Raw genomic sequence first — 17127 nt, 5'->3', positions numbered from 1 at the left:
TGGCTTTTTAAAAATGCTTTATTTGTTTTTGCAGGGGTGAAGTGTAAAGGCTTAGATACTCCTTTGCATGTTAGGGATCAGTTCTTAAAGGCTCCAACTCTGCTGGCTTTGCTGATGAAATTCTTCAGAAGATCGTGGTCCATTTCTGCAAACCCTGAAGTTTGGGTTACTACAGTCAGATGGTTTATGCAAAATCTGAAGCAGAACTCTTCTAAATCCTAGGAACAACAACAACAGTTTAATGAATTTGTATTCCCTAGGACAAGGCAACAAGGCGAGAGAATTCCTCTCAGAAAAAGGGTTTGATAGCCAATAAGAGGGAATTAACAGCAGAGCAGTAGTTACAGCAACTTTTTAACTCAATTAGTTCATGTTTCTGAAAGTGTAAGTGACAGAAAAGTACAACAGCCAGGGCACAGCATTTAGCCTTCAGAGAGCAGTTTGTAAGCACAGGCATCCTTCAGCGCCTTTCCTAGCAACAGTGTGTGTCTATCACTCACTCATTCATTCATTCCCCTTTCAGCACTCATTAAAAGCACTGTATGTACTCCTGGTGTTTTTAAAGGCTTCTGCCTGTGAAGAGTTTGTAGAAAGCAAAGACACCAAGACAACTGGCAATGCCAGGAAGCCCAGGTCTTTAGCATACTTATTTTTTCTCTGCATGACAACAGGCTCAATGGGTGCACTTTATCACATTACACCTACAATAATTAACCGGAAAGAATCTAAATGGTAGAGTGTGTGCTTGGCACATGTGAGGCTCTGGGTTCAATCTCCAGATATATATTTACGTATACTTCAATGTAAATGTGTATTTAAATTTATATAAAATTGGATCTGAGGAATGAGCTCAAAGCTTCATGTAGACTAGGCTTACTAGGGAAGTATTCTACACCCAGCATAGGGGAGACCCGTTTATGTTCTAATTTTGTGCTTTTGAAGCTATTTGATAAAATACAAAGCTCCCAACAGCTACCAAGAAATTATATATGTACATTGCCCATTATTGTCTTTTCTCTAAATAAATAGAAACTCTAGCAAATGCTGAAGATGAATGAAGACTGAGATTATCAGCAACAGAAAACACTGACAGCCACGCCAACAATCACAGAAACCTACAGGACATTCCTTGTAGAAGAAAACCAGCTACACAAGGAAAATGCAATCCCTCTATCCCACAACAGACTGCGAGGCTGCTGGAGTCCCACATCAGCCCTTGAGGACAAAAATATGCTGTATGGATAGATACCAAATGAAGAGCTACCCAATAGCAGGCATCACAGGAAAGCAGACAAGACAGAGTGGTGCCTCTCAGGCTGAACCCTACACAACAATGGAGGGATGCCTGCCCACATCATTACTGATGCTGTGGGAGTGGGCAGCTGAGCATGTTTGTGTCTTAGAGATTCAGTGTCAGGACAGTTGCTAATTACTGGGAAAGCAAAATGACTCTCAGAAACTACCACTTAGACCATCTTCCTTTACTTTTTGGACTGAGAATTTCCCATAATTGTTATAAGCATGGGATTCAGAAAGAATTCTGAGATTGAAAAGATATTCAATAAATTGACTTATCAGAGAATTCTGTCTCTGTCTAAGACAAGTGCTTTGTTATTTTTCAATAATAATACTCCTCTACTTCAATGCTACTGTTTTATACAACCTCATTTTAACAAGGGCTCTTAGGTCTGTCAGGCAAATAGATGCCAGGATTCCCTGTTCACTCTCCTCACACATGACTCATACTTTGTCTAAGAACTTCCTCTTATTCCTTCTAAGTGAACGTGACTTCCTGCTTTACTTAGAAGAGGCTCCAGAAAGCCCTTCCTCTCTTAGCTCCTTGCCTCCTGATACAAACCTGTGGGCTTGCCTCCTGACTCTCATTAGGCCACACTGCCTTACCTAGTCAAGGACATGCTCTAGCAACTGATTGTTTTTCAATGTATTGTTCCCCTTTTTACACAAACATGCTTTGACTTATCTCAGCCAGCCCTCCAATCAGTGTCCCATTAAATCTGTCAGTAAATCTCCAGGAAAAGCTGTGTCTGGTCCCCTCCCCAACCCCCAGCTCCTCTGCTTCCATTCTCCAGTCAGTCAGGCCTTCCTTCCTGTGGGATGTATTACAACACTGTATTTTCACACTGGCAGATGTGATCATGTACCTCCAGTCAGTAGGGCTTTAATGCATTTAAGGGTTGCTTTCTCCCTAAAACTTAAGTCTCTGCCAGCTTTCAGGGCATCACCTCCTAAACCATGGGGACTGACTTGTATATTTTTAAATATGTGAAGTGTCACTTTTCACTTGACATTAACATTTTTTAAAAAGTACTCATGTGGAATGGCTTGTTCTCCTGCAGCATCCTTTGCTAGTGTCAACTACCAAAATCTTAACTTCTGACACTGACTGCCCAAGGCTATCTGTGTCATGTCACAGCTGGCTTATGGCTCCTAGTACACCTCTCTCTGAACTCCAGACTGCCCTTCTCACTCCTTGCTCGGTGTCTTTCTTAATGTTTCAGAATTCTTGAGACCAGATTCCTAGTGTTTCCCCTAAAATGCTGCTCTTAGCCATCCTACCCAACGTGGTGTTTCTTGCCATCCTCCAACTCACATCTTTTTAGTTACTCAGGCCAAAAACCTCAACATGATCCTTAAACTGTCCTTCCCAATCCTCCCCCCACACATCAACAAATCTAAATGCCTCTACCTTTTAAAGTAGAGTTACAATCCAACCACTTTTCACCATTCCTATAGACAATGACTTGGGTGGGTGTGTCCACCCTTACCACTTGCTTGTGGACATGCATGGCCTCCTCATTGGACACTCCCTCTCACTCCTATTCCATGTGGATACAGTTGAGTGTTTTTTTTTATTTAAATATTGAATGAAAAATGAAACATCAAGTATTTAGAAATATATACAGTCAGGCCTAGTGGCTCAGGCCTATTCTTCAAGACACTTAGGAGCCTGAGGGAAAGAAGATGACAAGTTTGAGGCCTGCTTAGGATACAGAGTGCTCAAGGTTAACCCTGGACTGGTGGGAGCCTGCCTCACAATAAACAGAGAAGGGCTGGGGACACAGCCCCGAGAGCAGTTCTTGTCTGGCAAGTACACAGCCCAATGATTCAATGGCTAGAACCACCAAGAAAAAAAGTTTTTAATAGAGAGTAAAGGAAAGAGGATGAAGCTCTGACCAGGGGTGGGGAATGGAGGGTGGGGCAGCAGCCATGCCCTGTGACAGAGGACAGTCGTGATGTCTGCTCTATGCATCTTTTCCTCCCTCAGACTTAGGATTTCCTACATAAGCATGTTTACAAAAGAGGAAAAAGGCAGTCTCTTTTTGCCACTTAAAAAAAAAAATATCAATGGAGAGGATATCCTTATACCAAAAGGAAACTGACTCCAAGAAGTTACAGCCTGTTTCCTACAGATTCAGCTCTAAAATAAGTTTCCTTTCCTTTATCATAACAATACACAGCCACTGTAGAAAGTTCAGGAAAAAGCAAAGAGCAGGAAATAGAAGCTTCGTCTAATCTCCCTATGCAAGTATATGCACTGTAACGACAGGGTCATCTCCCATCTCCTCCATGTATATTTATTATATTTTTCATTTGTTCCTTGGTCCATTTTCCTCCCAAATTGCCCATATCTTCTTTTCTTTTCTTTCTTTTTTTTTTTTTTTTACTATGAAGAGCTTGCTTTATTGTATGTTGTAAAAACATTTGTCCCAACATGTCATTTACTTGTGAACTTATTTATGCGTGTGTGCTTGTACATGGTGCATGTCACAGTACATATATGGAAGTCAGAGGACATCTTGGAATCAGTTCTCTGTTTCTATCATGTGGGTCCTGGGGACTGAACTCACACTGCTAGGCTTGGCAGCAAGCTCCTTTACCTGCAAGCCATTTCACACTTGGCTGTAATCACTGGAAATCAGGTCTGTCAGTCTTATAGTGTCTTCCTTTGACATTACTGACTCTCATTGTTATACCAATATAGAGTTGAATAATTTTTCTAGTACTTTTGTTTATTTTGGTATGTTCCATTTTCATCTACCTACAACTTACTTAAGGTATGGAGATGACATAAACCTTGTCTTTTGGACTCCTTACCTGAGCATCGTATTTCACAGCAGCAGACAGCAGAGCAATAGCATTCTCCTCACAGATCCCTTGCTTGATAGTTTGCTGACAGAGCTTCTTCAGCCGAGTCTCACTGTAAAATGTGGCCAGATCTAGCAATCCTGATGAAAAGAAGAATTTATTGTGGGTGAGCACCTGATCTCAACCCCAGCGTTCAAAGGGATGTGACCACAGCTCCCATCAGGCACAGTGCAGCGCTGATGCGACTATGGTCACACTGACAGTGCAGCTTCCTAAGAAGGCAGCTGAGCTGAGCTAACAGAGAAAAGCTACTGCAAAACAGGAGTAGTCACATATGAATGGCTTGAATGAGTTTTTCCTAGAAACAAAACAACAGGACTGTGTTTCCCTCTCCTGCACAGAATCTTCTCCAGGGTCACCCCCATCAGCACACATGCTGTCACAGAATTAAAAAGAAAACAGGAGGGATTGGGGTTGAGGGTGTGTCAGTGATGCAGTATATATGCTTAGCAGGCTGAAGCCCCACCTGCAACTCCTGCATCAAATAATAGAAAGAAATCCCCTTTCGTGGGCTGGTCTAGCAAAACTCCTAGAGAGCAGTCTATATTTGCTGTCATTTCTCAACTCCCACTGTATTCTGAAACCACCCCATGCTGAATCCTCCCACACTTACCCTGGCTTCACAGTGCCAAATTCAAAGGCTGATCTAGTTTCTTCTTACTCAACACTCATCCAAAGTTTATGTGGGTGACAAGCTCTGGCTCTGGACACCTTGTCACTTGCTAATGTTTTTCTTCTCTTTAATTAGTGACTTGCATTCTCCCAGCTGGGCTATTTCCCTGCGCATGACCTGGGGTTCAACCTTCCCATACTTATTCATTTATGTCTCCAAGTGAGCTTTAGCCCTTTTGTTTCAAATATCACCTATAGATGCTGTTTCCTTTGATGTTGTCATCTCCTTAAATAAGTCAATGGAGACTGATACAAAAGTGTCACTGGTAAATGAGTTTGACTAAGAATGTGTGTGGCTGGGCTAACCAACTGTGGGCTCCAATACTGTGAGGCCACCATTCTGACCCCCCTGGGAAGCAGTATGTATGCCTGGTCTACAGTCAGACCCAGGTTGTCCCCTGACCAAAAGGTTAACCTGTAATCGGGACCTCAGTCTGGTCTCCTCTCAGCTCCCTGATCCTTGTGATCTGTGCCAAAGGAATTCAGACAAGATACAGTGTGCAATGTAGAAGATGGACAGAATTCACTGTGGAGTGGATCAGAGCATACCCACGGAGTGAGGATGGATAAAGCCCAGAGGGCCACTGTATGGATCTTCAAATGCTTTATGTGATTTCAATTTGATTTTTAAAATGCATACCATATATAACCCTTTCACTTTTTAAATATATTTAGTTGGAGCATGTGCCATGGTGCATATGTGGAGGTCAGAGGACAACCTGTGGGAATCAGTTCAAATCTGGTTTGTCAGGCCTGGCAGCATATGTCTTTACCCGTTGGGTTACTGGCACCTTTATACCATTTTTAACATTTTAAAAACAAATAGCTTTCTCTGAGGGACTTCATTCTGCTATGGGAATTGATAGTTCTGTGTGGATTGTTATAGGAGGGGCAATGGTATGTCACTGCTTTTTCTCCTTTTTTTTTTTTAAGTCATATACTTTTTCTTTTAGATAGTAGTGAATCTTCTAAGGCTTGCTAATTAAGATAGATGTCAGATTTTGCCAGTGTTAAATGAGTTTTGCAGAGAATATGTGTGGGTGGGCCATCTCTTCCCGAGTCCTCGCATGTGTGCCCACATGCACACACATACACCTGCACACACACAAACCCATTCTGCCTTTCTTTCAGATCATGGAGTGTTTAACTGAGCCATCTAGAAATGCCCACTTTCACAACTGCTGTGTAGCACATTTGGCCTTGACTTCTCTGGGCACTGATGAAGTGACCTTCTAGGACTCTGCCTTTACAGACACTGGCATTTCTCCAACCTCTCTGGCATGCTCGCCTGTGATTCTCCAGTGGACACTGGATCTACCTACAAAACCTTCATGTGCAGAAACAACAAGGGAAGTTTGGATTCCAGGCCTGAGAGTGTGAGCAAAGCCAGTGCTCCATCTGAGCCCCAAAGAGAAAAGCTTGGGTTTAACATCAACAGAAGAGCTCCTGCAAGTGCTCATGGTGCCTTTCTTCTGGGTTGGAAAGAAGCCTGCCTTCCTAACTACTCACATTTTGCCAATTCTTGGTAAAGTCTGTGGTGATTACCTACTGCCTCCTCAGGAGATAGGCTGATGTTATCCGTGTATAGGTACTCCAGGAAAGCTCGGAACACAGGGTATGAAAATTCACTCATTTCTATAATATCATCGTCACTGTCTTCTAATGAAGAACGAAAATGCTCACACCTGAAAGAAGAAAGAAAGATCATATCCCAGTTTCTGGGCTGGAGTCAAAGGGCTGCTTGAGGACTTTCTATTGAAGTTGTATGCCTTCCTATATGCTAGTTAGATACTGGCTGTCCCTTGAGGACCATCTGTTCACACCTGGCCCTAGGGTGGTGATCTTGAGAGGCAGTAGGACCTTGAAGTGGGACTTACGTAGGGCCACCTACTGTGAAGTCTTCAATCGTGGGGAAAATGCACCCAAAGGGATTTGTGGAACCCTAGCTCCTTTTGGATCCCTGGCTTGTGGTATTAGCAATGTTGTTCCACCAGGCACTTCCTACCATGATACGATACCTTTCAAGAGGCCCCAAACAATGGTGCAAACCAGTCCTAGACTGAAACCTTCAAGCTTTCAAGCTGAAGTTACAGCTCAGCAGTACCAAGCACTAAGTAAGTAAACACCCTTTGGTCAGTTGATCATCTCAGGCATTTTAGTATATCGACAGAACACTTCAGAAAACATCACCCTTGCCTTGGCTCCTTGTTTTCTTTGCTGGCCTGAAGTCTTCAATTATTTAATCAGCAAGACTACAAATGCAGCCAGGCCACTGTCTCTACAACTAAACTGAGGGAGGCATGGCAGGGACCTCTGGTATCTTTCAGACCATCTTTACAGATCAGCATTACTTTGGTAACTGAATAATGTTCTTTCTTTAAGCCATTCAGTCTGAATTGAATCACCTAAAAGTCTCTGAGTTGATGATCTAACCCCTGGTAACTTACAAAGTGACCTTATTTGGAAACAGGCCTTCTATAGAAGCCATTGAGTTAAGTCAAGTCACTGTGGTAGGCTCAATGCAGTCAGACAAAGGGAGAGACTTAGACACAGGCAGACTCAGAGAACACCACATGGCATGCCTTAAAAAGACGAAAATTGAGCTGGGCATTGGTGGAGCACACCTTTAATCCCAGCACTTGGAAAGCAGAGGCAGGCAGATCTCTGTGAGTTCAGAGACCAGCCTAGTCTACAAGAGCTAGTTCTAGGACAGCCTCCAAAGCCACAGAGAAACCCTGTTCCAAAATAAAGAAAGAAAGAAAGAAAGAAAGAAAGAAAGAAAGAAAGAAAAGAAAAGAAAATTGCCATGACCAGAAGCTCAAGTGGAGGCCTGAGCTCTTGTTCTAGCCTCAGAGGAAAAACACACATGTCTCCTGTGGTAAAGTAAGTTGCTATGGTCTAGGCCACATGTGTACAAATGCTCTGTCACGGGACACTAAGCCCCCACTTCCTTTATGAAAGTATATGCTCATGGTAACAGTGAACTCACGTGGCACTATGGTTACCTTACAAAATGGGGACCTGAGACTGAAACACCACATTGGCTTGTGAGTCACTGAAAGAGGATTTAAATATCTTTTATACAGTGACAACAAAATCCCAAATCATTGTACTAAGAGGGAAAAGCCAGGCAGAAAAGCATAAATGCCATATAATTTCATATATATGCGCTTCTAGAAAATGCTAAGTATCTATGATGACAGAAAAAAATCAGTGGCTGCTCAAGATGGGTCTGTGGGATCTTTGAGGTATGACAGGATTTTTCTGTATCTGAAGATAAAATGGTAGCTTCCCAGACTACATACATGGTTCAAAACTGAGTAGTTATCATTCAGTGCTCAGAAATTACACATAATAAATGTGACCTAAAACATCTTCATGTTGGCATCACTGGTCTGAGAAAGCCTTGCCCCACCACTTTTTTTTTTTTTTTTTTTTTTTAACAGCATCTGAAAGGTAAGCCCAAGGAAGAAAGGTTACCATGGCTGCACTTGGGGATGTATTCCAGCCCAGGCAGTAAAGAAAATCAGAGCACTTGGCCTTATGCCAAGGACAGAAGCCACAGCCGGTGTTGTCTAATGTGGGCTGTCCTTGAATACAGACTCAGTACTCATGGCCCACCCTGCTTTCCATATCTTGTGCCCCCCCCCAACACACTGTGTTTTAAGGGCAAAAAAGCCTTAACAGAACTGCCTCTAAATTACTCAGATGCCTGGCACAGTCCCTTGGACACATGAAACAACCAATAAATAAATTAATTTCAATTCTCAAAAGAGACACACTCTTACTAATTATTTTAAACAGTGTGTGTGTGTGTGTGTGTGTGTGTGTGTGTGTGTGTGTGTGTGTGTGTGTCGCGCTCCATGGGCATGCCACAGAATGCATGTAGAGGTCATAAATGGGAGACAGCTGTCTGTCCACCATATAGGACCCAGAGATGGAACTTAGGACATTAGGCTGAATGTGTGACCAGCACCAGTACCCACAGAGCCATGTGCTGACCCACTCTTACCTAATTTTGAGAAGGACTTTGTGAGCATAAATGTACTTTCCATCAACCAGAAACTTGAGGTCTGCAGTGTCAGGGTTGTCAAATTCCCTCTTCAGTGACTCAGCCACAGTGAGGTGGTCATCAGGTTCTAAGAAAACAACACAGTAGTTCTAGGTTCAGCCACAGACAGTTGGACATGAAGGCAAGGGGACCCTGCTCTCCGAGCACTCAGGAAATGCTGACTCCCCAAACAAATGACCAGCTACACAAGGCTTTCACCTCTGAACACAGATTCACATCTCTGAACATTCATTGTAAATTTGGCAAAAACTAAAAATGTTTCCAACTCTTTGACTAACTGAATAAAAGTTTAGAATATCTGAGTGTTTGGAATGTTTCTAGCTAAAAATAAAAGATGCAGTCTTCAGTTAAAGTAAAAAGCAATCAAACCAAATTACCCTTAATTAGTGTTGGTGTTGGTTCCCAGGAGTTTTAGTTCCCTTCCCAGGGGCCCACAGAAAAGAAGTCATAGACCCTGTACCCAGTCAAGTGTACCCGGCCTCCTCCTAGTTCTCAGGACATGCCCCAAATGGACAAGGATCAGCTTACCCACGGAGAGAAGGCGCCAGGTGACAGCAGGGGTGGCAAAGCAGGCAAACACGTCATCGGTGCAGCAGAAGTGGGTGAGGTGGGGCAGGACCACCGACTGGCCCCGGCACTGGCCCCACATGTACACATGCCCGCCCTGGGTCTTGGCAGCAGATGTGTGGGCAGAGTGACAGGCCGCAATCTCTATGATCCTAAATTCACAAGCAAACACCACAGGGATACAGTAAGCAGGAGGGAGGGAAGCCACCTTTCCTTCCCTGGGTGCACCTGACTCAGACTTTCAGACTAACTAGCTGACCGAAGCAGGTGGGCCCGAGGGACAAAGAGAACAAGACTTGCACAATAAACTCAGTAGCTTGTTTATTTATTTATTCAATGCCAGAGATGAACCCTGGGCCTTCAGCATGCTAACAGGATGTCCTATACTGAATGACCCCTGGCTCCAAGAGTCTTGGTTTCATCTAGTGTGAGAATTCAATGATAAACGGTATATGTTGGGCAGTGTCTACTGCAGCAATCAGTACAGTAAGAAGGCCTCTCTACTGCTGCTGCCGTAAAAGGCCAAAATCAGAACTTCCTTCAGCAACCTTAATAACATCTCTTTTTCACTTCTGTAATTTGGCAATCACTTTCCACAAAATAAAGTGTCCCGTGGGCTGAGCCAAAGGAGGCTGTAAACAGAAGGAATGAAATAAGCAGAAACCAACAGAGACAGTCGGTCAGTTCAGCTGTTTTCTCCATCAGAACCACAGGGAAATGAGTGCCTGGGTGATATCAAGTGACCCTTTCTGCGTAAGGATTAAAACAGGGAACTTCAGTGTCACGCAATTTCAATGGGCCTGTTTGGGAAATTTGGCTGTTATTAATTCTGGTCCTTTAGGTTAGATAAATAGCTTCTTTTTAGGTTCAGGCCTGAAAATTTAGCATAGAGACTCCATTGTGACTTTTAGCCTCGGACAAGGTTTTGTGCAGGACAAAGCCATAGCCTCTGGTCATTAACACTATCACACACAACTTTAAATGAAACGGTCTTGTGTAGAGATGGCACACTGGAGTTGGGAGACCTTGCCTAGTCTCTTCTAACATTTGCATGGTTGTGTCAGGCAGCTGATTTCCATAGCTCGTGTTCTGCAGAACGGCCTTGCACAATGGGAAAATGGTCCAAATGATCTGACTTCCTAGTAAGCATACATTGTTCAACAGAAACGTAAAATAGGAGAAGTCAGCCAATGGATATTTCTCTATAGAAGATCAATTTATTGGCAGTTCCCCCCCCCCCAGACAACAGATCCAAGGGTCTCCATGGCAGCCATTCAGAGCACCCGGTTTGAGTACAACAGCAGCACTGAGCCAGCAGTAGTTTGTATAAAGCCAAATCATTTAGTCTCATAATCATTTTTATTATCTTTTGAAAGAAAACAAACCAAGGCAGGAGAGCAAAGTGCACAGCTTAGACAGGGTGCAGGCTACAAAGCAGCCACTCTGTCTTAGAGGCACTGAGGTACTCAAGAAATGAAACAAGGTCCTCCCAAAGAGCAGGGCCTCAAGAGCAGCTTCCTCCAGGGCTAAGATCATTTTAACAGCTGCTGTGGGAGCTACAGGGGCTGACCATGGGAGCTCGCCATCCACCTGGAGAGAAGCTGCAGACCAGGGAAAGGCAACCTATCAGTTCTGCTGGTTGAGCACAAACCTGCAAATTTGTCAGAGGGACACAGCCTGCAAGGCAGAGAAAAACCTAACGCCAAACACTGGGAGAGGCAGGCATAGCAAGGCAGGAGGGAGGCATGGACAGGAGCATCTAACTGGAACAGACAAGGCAGTCGGGGACCAGTGAGTCATGGAGTTTATGGTGTCTCTTACAACAAAGGCCTGTGAGCTCCGTCACGATCTAATGTGACAGGCGAGTTAGAGAGAGCCCTGTACAGGGAGGTGAGGGAATAAGACAGTGTTCCAAGAGGGACAATGTACATGACAGGCTGTAAGGGAGAAAACACACCCATGGCACGGGACCACCACAGCCAAGCCCCGTCACCAAGGTCTCAAGGTAGCCTGGATGAACACAGGAGGGGGGCGGGGGGTCAGAAGTGGCCCTGGATGTGAGCCCTGAAAACTCCAACCCCATGGTACTGGGGCTGAAGCAACACTGTGGTGGGCTTACACACACAGACAGCTAAGCAGCTAATAAAAGTTTCTTGCTGCTGTTGTTGTTTTGCTTGTTTGTTGTTTTTTAGCACTCCAGCATCTTAAATATCAGTAGTGAAGCCACTGGCGTTCTCTGAGTTAGAGGAGCATCCATTCCACCTTTCCTTTCCGTGAGCATCAGTGAGCTATTCTTACTCTCTCCCTCTTGAGGGCAGGCCTAGGCTGGGTTGGTGTGTGTGTGTGTGTGTATGTAGTTTGATTTTGGTTTGTTGTTTTTTAGGAGAGAAAGGCATTGGTGGTGCATACCTTTAATCCCAGCACTCGGGAGCCAGAGGCAGAGGCAGGCGGATCTCTGTGAGTTCGAGGCCAGCCTGGTCTACAGAGCAAGTTCCATGACAGGCTGCAAAACAATACAGAGAAACCCTGTCTGAAAAAACCAAAAAAAAAAAAAAAAAAAAAAAAGGGTTGGGTAGTAGAGCAGTTTGAATGTAATTAGCCCCCATAAGCTCGTAGGGAATGGTGCTATTAGGAAGTGTGGCTTTGTTGGAGTAGGTGTGGCCTTGTTGGAAGAAGTGTGACACTGTGGGGCTGGGCTTTGAGTTCTTATACATGCTCAAGACATGTCCGTTGTCTCAGACCACTTGCTATTGCCTGGGAGATAAGATGTGGGACACTTGGCTACTTCTCCAGCACCATGTCTGCCTACATATCACCATGTCCCACCGTGATGACAATGGACTGAACCTCTGAAACTAAAAGCAAGGTCTCAATTAAATGTTTCCCTTTATAAGAGTTGCCATGGTCACGGTGTTTCTTCACAGCAATAGAAACCTTAACTAAGACAGGTAGGTAGGTATCTGAGGTACAGGAGGAAGCCCTGGGAGGAGTTGGGGGAGGGAGAAGAATATAATAAAATACATCAAATTCTAAAAAAAATATGAAAAACAAAGAATTCCTGAAGGAATAGAATATACTTCAGTGCTACAGCCACCTGCAAGTTGTACAGATGCCTCAAAAAATAAACAAAAATAAATATTAAAAACCCTGATACCAAGAAACACATTTTGAACCTCAACTTTTCTGGGCTAATGAGCAACAGTGAACAGGGATAAACTGGGCTATTCTCAATTGTCTAGACCCTGACACATTTTACACTTACTTTGTAGCCTAAGTCAATGGGGAAATTACTGTAAGTTCTTAGCATACGTGTTTTTTGTGATTTCAGTGGAATGGCTTACACCACCACATAGCCTAATGGCTGCGAAATACTTGGAAATGAAAAGATAGAGTGTGAGCCAGGCGTTAGTGGCGCACACCTTTAATCCCAGCACTCGGGAGGCAGAGGCAGGCAGATCTCTGTGAGTTAAAGACCAGCCTGGTCTACAAGAGCTAGTTCCAGGACAGCCTCCAAAGCCACACAGAAACCCTGTCTCGAAAAAAAAAAAAAAAAAAAAACAATAAATAAATAAATAAAATTTAAAAAGGCAGAATGTGAGGAAGAATATAAAACAAAATCAGCAATAGTGAACAAAGACAGAGGGATTTACAGAGAACAAAGACAGAGGAATTTACAGTGAATAAAGACAGAGGAATTTACAGTGAACAAAGACAGAGGAATTTACAGTGAACAAAGACAGAGGAATTTACAGTGAACAAAGACAGAGGAATTTACAGTGAACAAAGACAGAGGAATTTACAGTGAGCAAAGACAGAGGGAATCTGTGTTGGTGACAATGGAGAAAAGCAGCCCATAGATAAGACAAACTAAGAATCTGATTCCCTGTCATGGTTCTGTAAAAGCCCAGTGGTCTGCTGAAGACTTCAAGAGGCCAAGGAACTATCTAAAACTCAAGGCATTGCTAATTTTACATTACAAGTTATAATATCCCTTTATGGAATAAACTTAAGAACAAGAACACATGTGCCAAACCTTTTAAAAGCTTTCCCTTTGGTTGTCTGATCAGAGAATCCAATATAGATAGATGTTATTTTTTCTTTCACTATGAGCATGCACCTAACAACCATGGACTCAGCCCTGCCACACCCAAAATTCAGTCCATTCCTAAACAGGCTTTTCTGGAAGGTGTTCCAGTAGAGTCAAAAGGAAGTCATGACCGACATGTGAGGCTCAGCCACTGGGAAGTCATAGCACATTTACCACATGCCAGCAACTGAGGCCTGGCTGACACTATGCAAGCTCAGAAACTGCCACCTGGAGTTCAAGGCTGGGAAACTGAGGCGACCAGGAAGATCCTTCAGAATATCTATCCCTGATCTGTGTGCACAGCAGCAAGGGCAGAAGTGCACAGGAGAACACCAGTGTTTACAGTGTAGAGCAATGGGCGGGCAGCCCAGAGCCCTACTAAGCAACACGCACTCCCATTACTTCCCTTGCTGCTTCTCAGCTTCCTGCTCTCTCCCTCACTTAGTGGCCCACAGTGTGTTCCAGAGTGGACCAGTGGGAAGACGTGATCTCATTCTGGATCAGGGAAAGCGGGCACTCCAAGCCAGTCGCTGATGAGATGCTAAGGTAAGTGTGGGAGCACCCCGAGGGGGAGGATGGGTGAGTCACTTTCCTGTTCATGCTCCTCTGTCTGACCTTCAGCACTGGTGTTCAGCCTGGGTGCTGAGTGTCTCCATTGACTGAAGGGGCAGGCTGAGGCATTTTTTTAGTTACTCGGTTGTGAGTAACTATCCCTTCTGTTTTCATTGACTTCTTTGGATACTTTACAAGACCAGCAAGTGACAGAGTTACAGGCATCTAGGTGCCTGCTCCTGCCTCCACTATTTCTCCTGTTCCCCATTTAAAGAGTCAAAGGTCCATTTTTCAAACTTTTAGCTTAAAAACTTTTTTTTCAAGATCTACATAGGTTATATAAAATTAACCATGTTTACAGTATGTAAATAAAATGACAATTTATTAAGAATCCCAATGGGAAAAAAATATAAAAGAACCTAAATGCTAGTTAATCTATTTATCCATAGGTTCATTTTAAATCAAATAAAAAAAATACTATGTGGAATAAGACTAGGAAGAGCATATGGATTTCTATAGTGACAGCCCCACTGGGTTAAAGGGGAAGTACTGTAATGTGCCACACCACTGAGTCAAGATGACAGGTGGACGTGACTGCCTGAGGAAGCCAGAGGCTTTCAAAATCATTTGGAAATTACACACATAAAACCGAGTTCTCATTTCCTAGCACTTCACCCCTCTACATAGCAAAAGTTTGGAAGGTACAGCAATGAAATCACCCTGCCTTTCTAGCTGGCCGATTGATAAGGAGCTAAGAGACTAGCTTCATGCCCCACTCCAAGCACCATAACTTTCCCAAGCCAAAGAAGACAGATCTCAAACATTACCAACCTCCCTCTGAGGATAAAAACAAGAATCAAGGGAGAGAGCACTTAGAAGACAGATGCACGCAGAAATGCTACTGACAGTTCAGTCTCGTACTTTGCACAGAGCAGCACTGGAGGTACAAATGACAAACAGGTAAGTGAAAACAGGATGCCATCCCCCCAGTAATTCACAAGGCAACTTTTAAAAAGGAATGAACAATCTGGCTAAAAATTAAGTCTAATTAATGCTAGGAATAATTTCCCACAATTCTACACCATGAATTTTAAGTGCTGGTTAATTACTAAAGACCATGGAGGTGATTTGGAAATGTACACATTACCTGTCCTTTTCCACAACGACAGGGGTAGGGTAGGACTGGTTACTTTTATTACCAGTGCCCAACTGGCCATAAGAATTTGCACCCCAAGCATACACTTGACCTTCATCTGTTAATACCAATGTGTGTGCGTAGCCACAGGCAACCTAGAAGGACAACAAAACAAAACAAACGAACTTCTCAGATCGGTAAATAAAGGGAAATGTTTTACTTTTACACGGCAAGTTAGAACTAAAATGAAAACCAAGGAATGGCAGACTGTCCTAAAGGCAAACAGAAAGTTAACCAGTGTTCTGTACTGTCACAGGCCCGGCTGAGTGGCACACTGCCTGTGTCATGTATCACCCCCACTTCTTTAGCTGGCTCAGCCTACTGGAGGGAGCTCTCCAGCAGCACTCACTCTGGCCTGGAACTCAGAGATCCACCTGCCTCTACCTTCTGAGTACTTGGATTAGAGGCGTGCACCACCAGCACCCAGCCTGAAAAGCTCTCAAGATCAAGGCTCAAGAGGCTCTCCCCCACAACTTATTCAGATATAGAAATATGTACTTATGGGGCTGGAGAGATGGCTCCGTGGTTAAAAGCACTGGCTATTCTTCAGAGGACCTGGGTTCAATTCCCAGTATCCACATACCTGTCTATAACTCCAGTTCTAGAGCTTCTGACACCCTCACATAGACATACATGCAGGCAAAACACCAATGATCATAAAATAAAAACTTAAAAAAATTTAAAAAAACAGAAAAAAGAAATATGTACTTAACAAATTTTTAAATGGTAGCATATGTAGCTATCATGTATCTTTTTTTTACCTAATGTTAACTTTTATGTTACTTTCTCCCTATTATTAAAAAAGCTGGACAGTAGTGGTGCCTGCTTTAATCTCAGCACTCCGGAGGCAGAGGCAAGTGGATCTCTGTGAGTTCAAGGCCAGCCTGGTCTATGGAGCTACAGAGCAAGTGCAAGCACAGCCAATGCTGCTACACAGAGAAACCCTGTCTCAAAAAAAAAAAATAAATAAATAAATAAGAAAAAGAAAAAAAAAAGAAAAAAATTCCTGTGTAAACTGGGTGTGGTGGCACATACATGTAATCTCCGTGGTCAGGAGGCTGGCTGTGGCAAGAGGACAAGTATAGCCTGGGCTAACAGTGAGACTGTCGTCTGAAGAACAGCATCGTCATTTTCATAGAGATGGGCATAGTCTTCAGTTGTTCACTTGCCATTAAATTAGTAAATCATACAATGCTTATCATTTTTATTTAGTGTATTTTTTCTTATATTTTTCTTAACCACTTTTTGTTTATCTTCTTGCCAAGGCTTCCTTTGTTAAAATTATAACTAGTAATGCATATTAATTGTACATATTAATGGATTTCACTGTGACTTCCTAATTTTATATGAGACTTTCTCTTTGGTTCCTTAGGAGATTTCTCCAAGAGTAGAATTACTGGTAAAAAGTCATGAAGGATTTTAAAACTGTTGGCACATATGCTCGCAAACATTTTTTCAGGAAAGGGTGTGCAACTAACATTCTCAGTGCAGTTCACAAAGGTAACATAGAAACAGCATCTCTATGAACAGCTACACCTTAATTCAGGGCAAAGGGTGCTTTAATCTTTACTTCAATGGAAACATCAGACCAGCTGAACTGTTCCTGTGTCTAAGAAAACCAGCCCTACTGCACTGCACACAGACCACCAGGAAACATACCCGCTGGACACGAATGCCTTGCAGGGCCGCCACTCTACAGGGGGTTGGCTGATTGCCACTGCTGCCCAGGCCCAGCTGTCCATTCCCATTGTAACCCCAGACATAGACCTGGGGAAAGACAAGAAATGTAGCACTCAGTAGTTCAGTTCTGTTTTG

The 17127-nt window shown here is 43.4% G+C and overlaps 1 protein-coding gene across 11 annotated transcripts in view; it reads right to left on the bottom strand.

The window, feature by feature from the left end:
• Positions 1-17127, bottom strand: part of Rcbtb2 (RCC1 and BTB domain containing protein 2) — a 41519-nt gene continuing 24392 nt past the window's right edge. For all 11 annotated transcript variants that reach the window (XM_027390154.2, XM_035452976.1, XM_027390150.2 and 8 more), the window contains 7 exons: positions 16972-17079; positions 15265-15407; positions 9440-9630; positions 8852-8978; positions 6385-6524; positions 4117-4247; positions 1-218 (listed from right to left, as the gene is read on the bottom strand). In XM_027390154.2, the coding sequence (XP_027245955.1) occupies positions 78-218; positions 4117-4247; positions 6385-6524; positions 8852-8978; positions 9440-9630; positions 15265-15407; positions 16972-17079 (981 nt within the window). In that variant the 3' untranslated portion in view covers positions 1-77. The remainder of the gene's footprint in view (positions 219-4116; positions 4248-6384; positions 6525-8851; positions 8979-9439; positions 9631-15264; positions 15408-16971; positions 17080-17127) is intronic.

The sequence above is a fragment of the Cricetulus griseus genome, assembly GCF_003668045.3.
Source record: "Cricetulus griseus strain 17A/GY chromosome 1 unlocalized genomic scaffold, alternate assembly CriGri-PICRH-1.0 chr1_1, whole genome shotgun sequence".
Classification (NCBI taxonomy): domain Eukaryota; kingdom Metazoa; phylum Chordata; class Mammalia; order Rodentia; family Cricetidae; genus Cricetulus; species Cricetulus griseus.
Note: the sequence above shows the minus strand (reverse complement) of the source record. Positions and strands in the feature narration are given on the sequence as shown.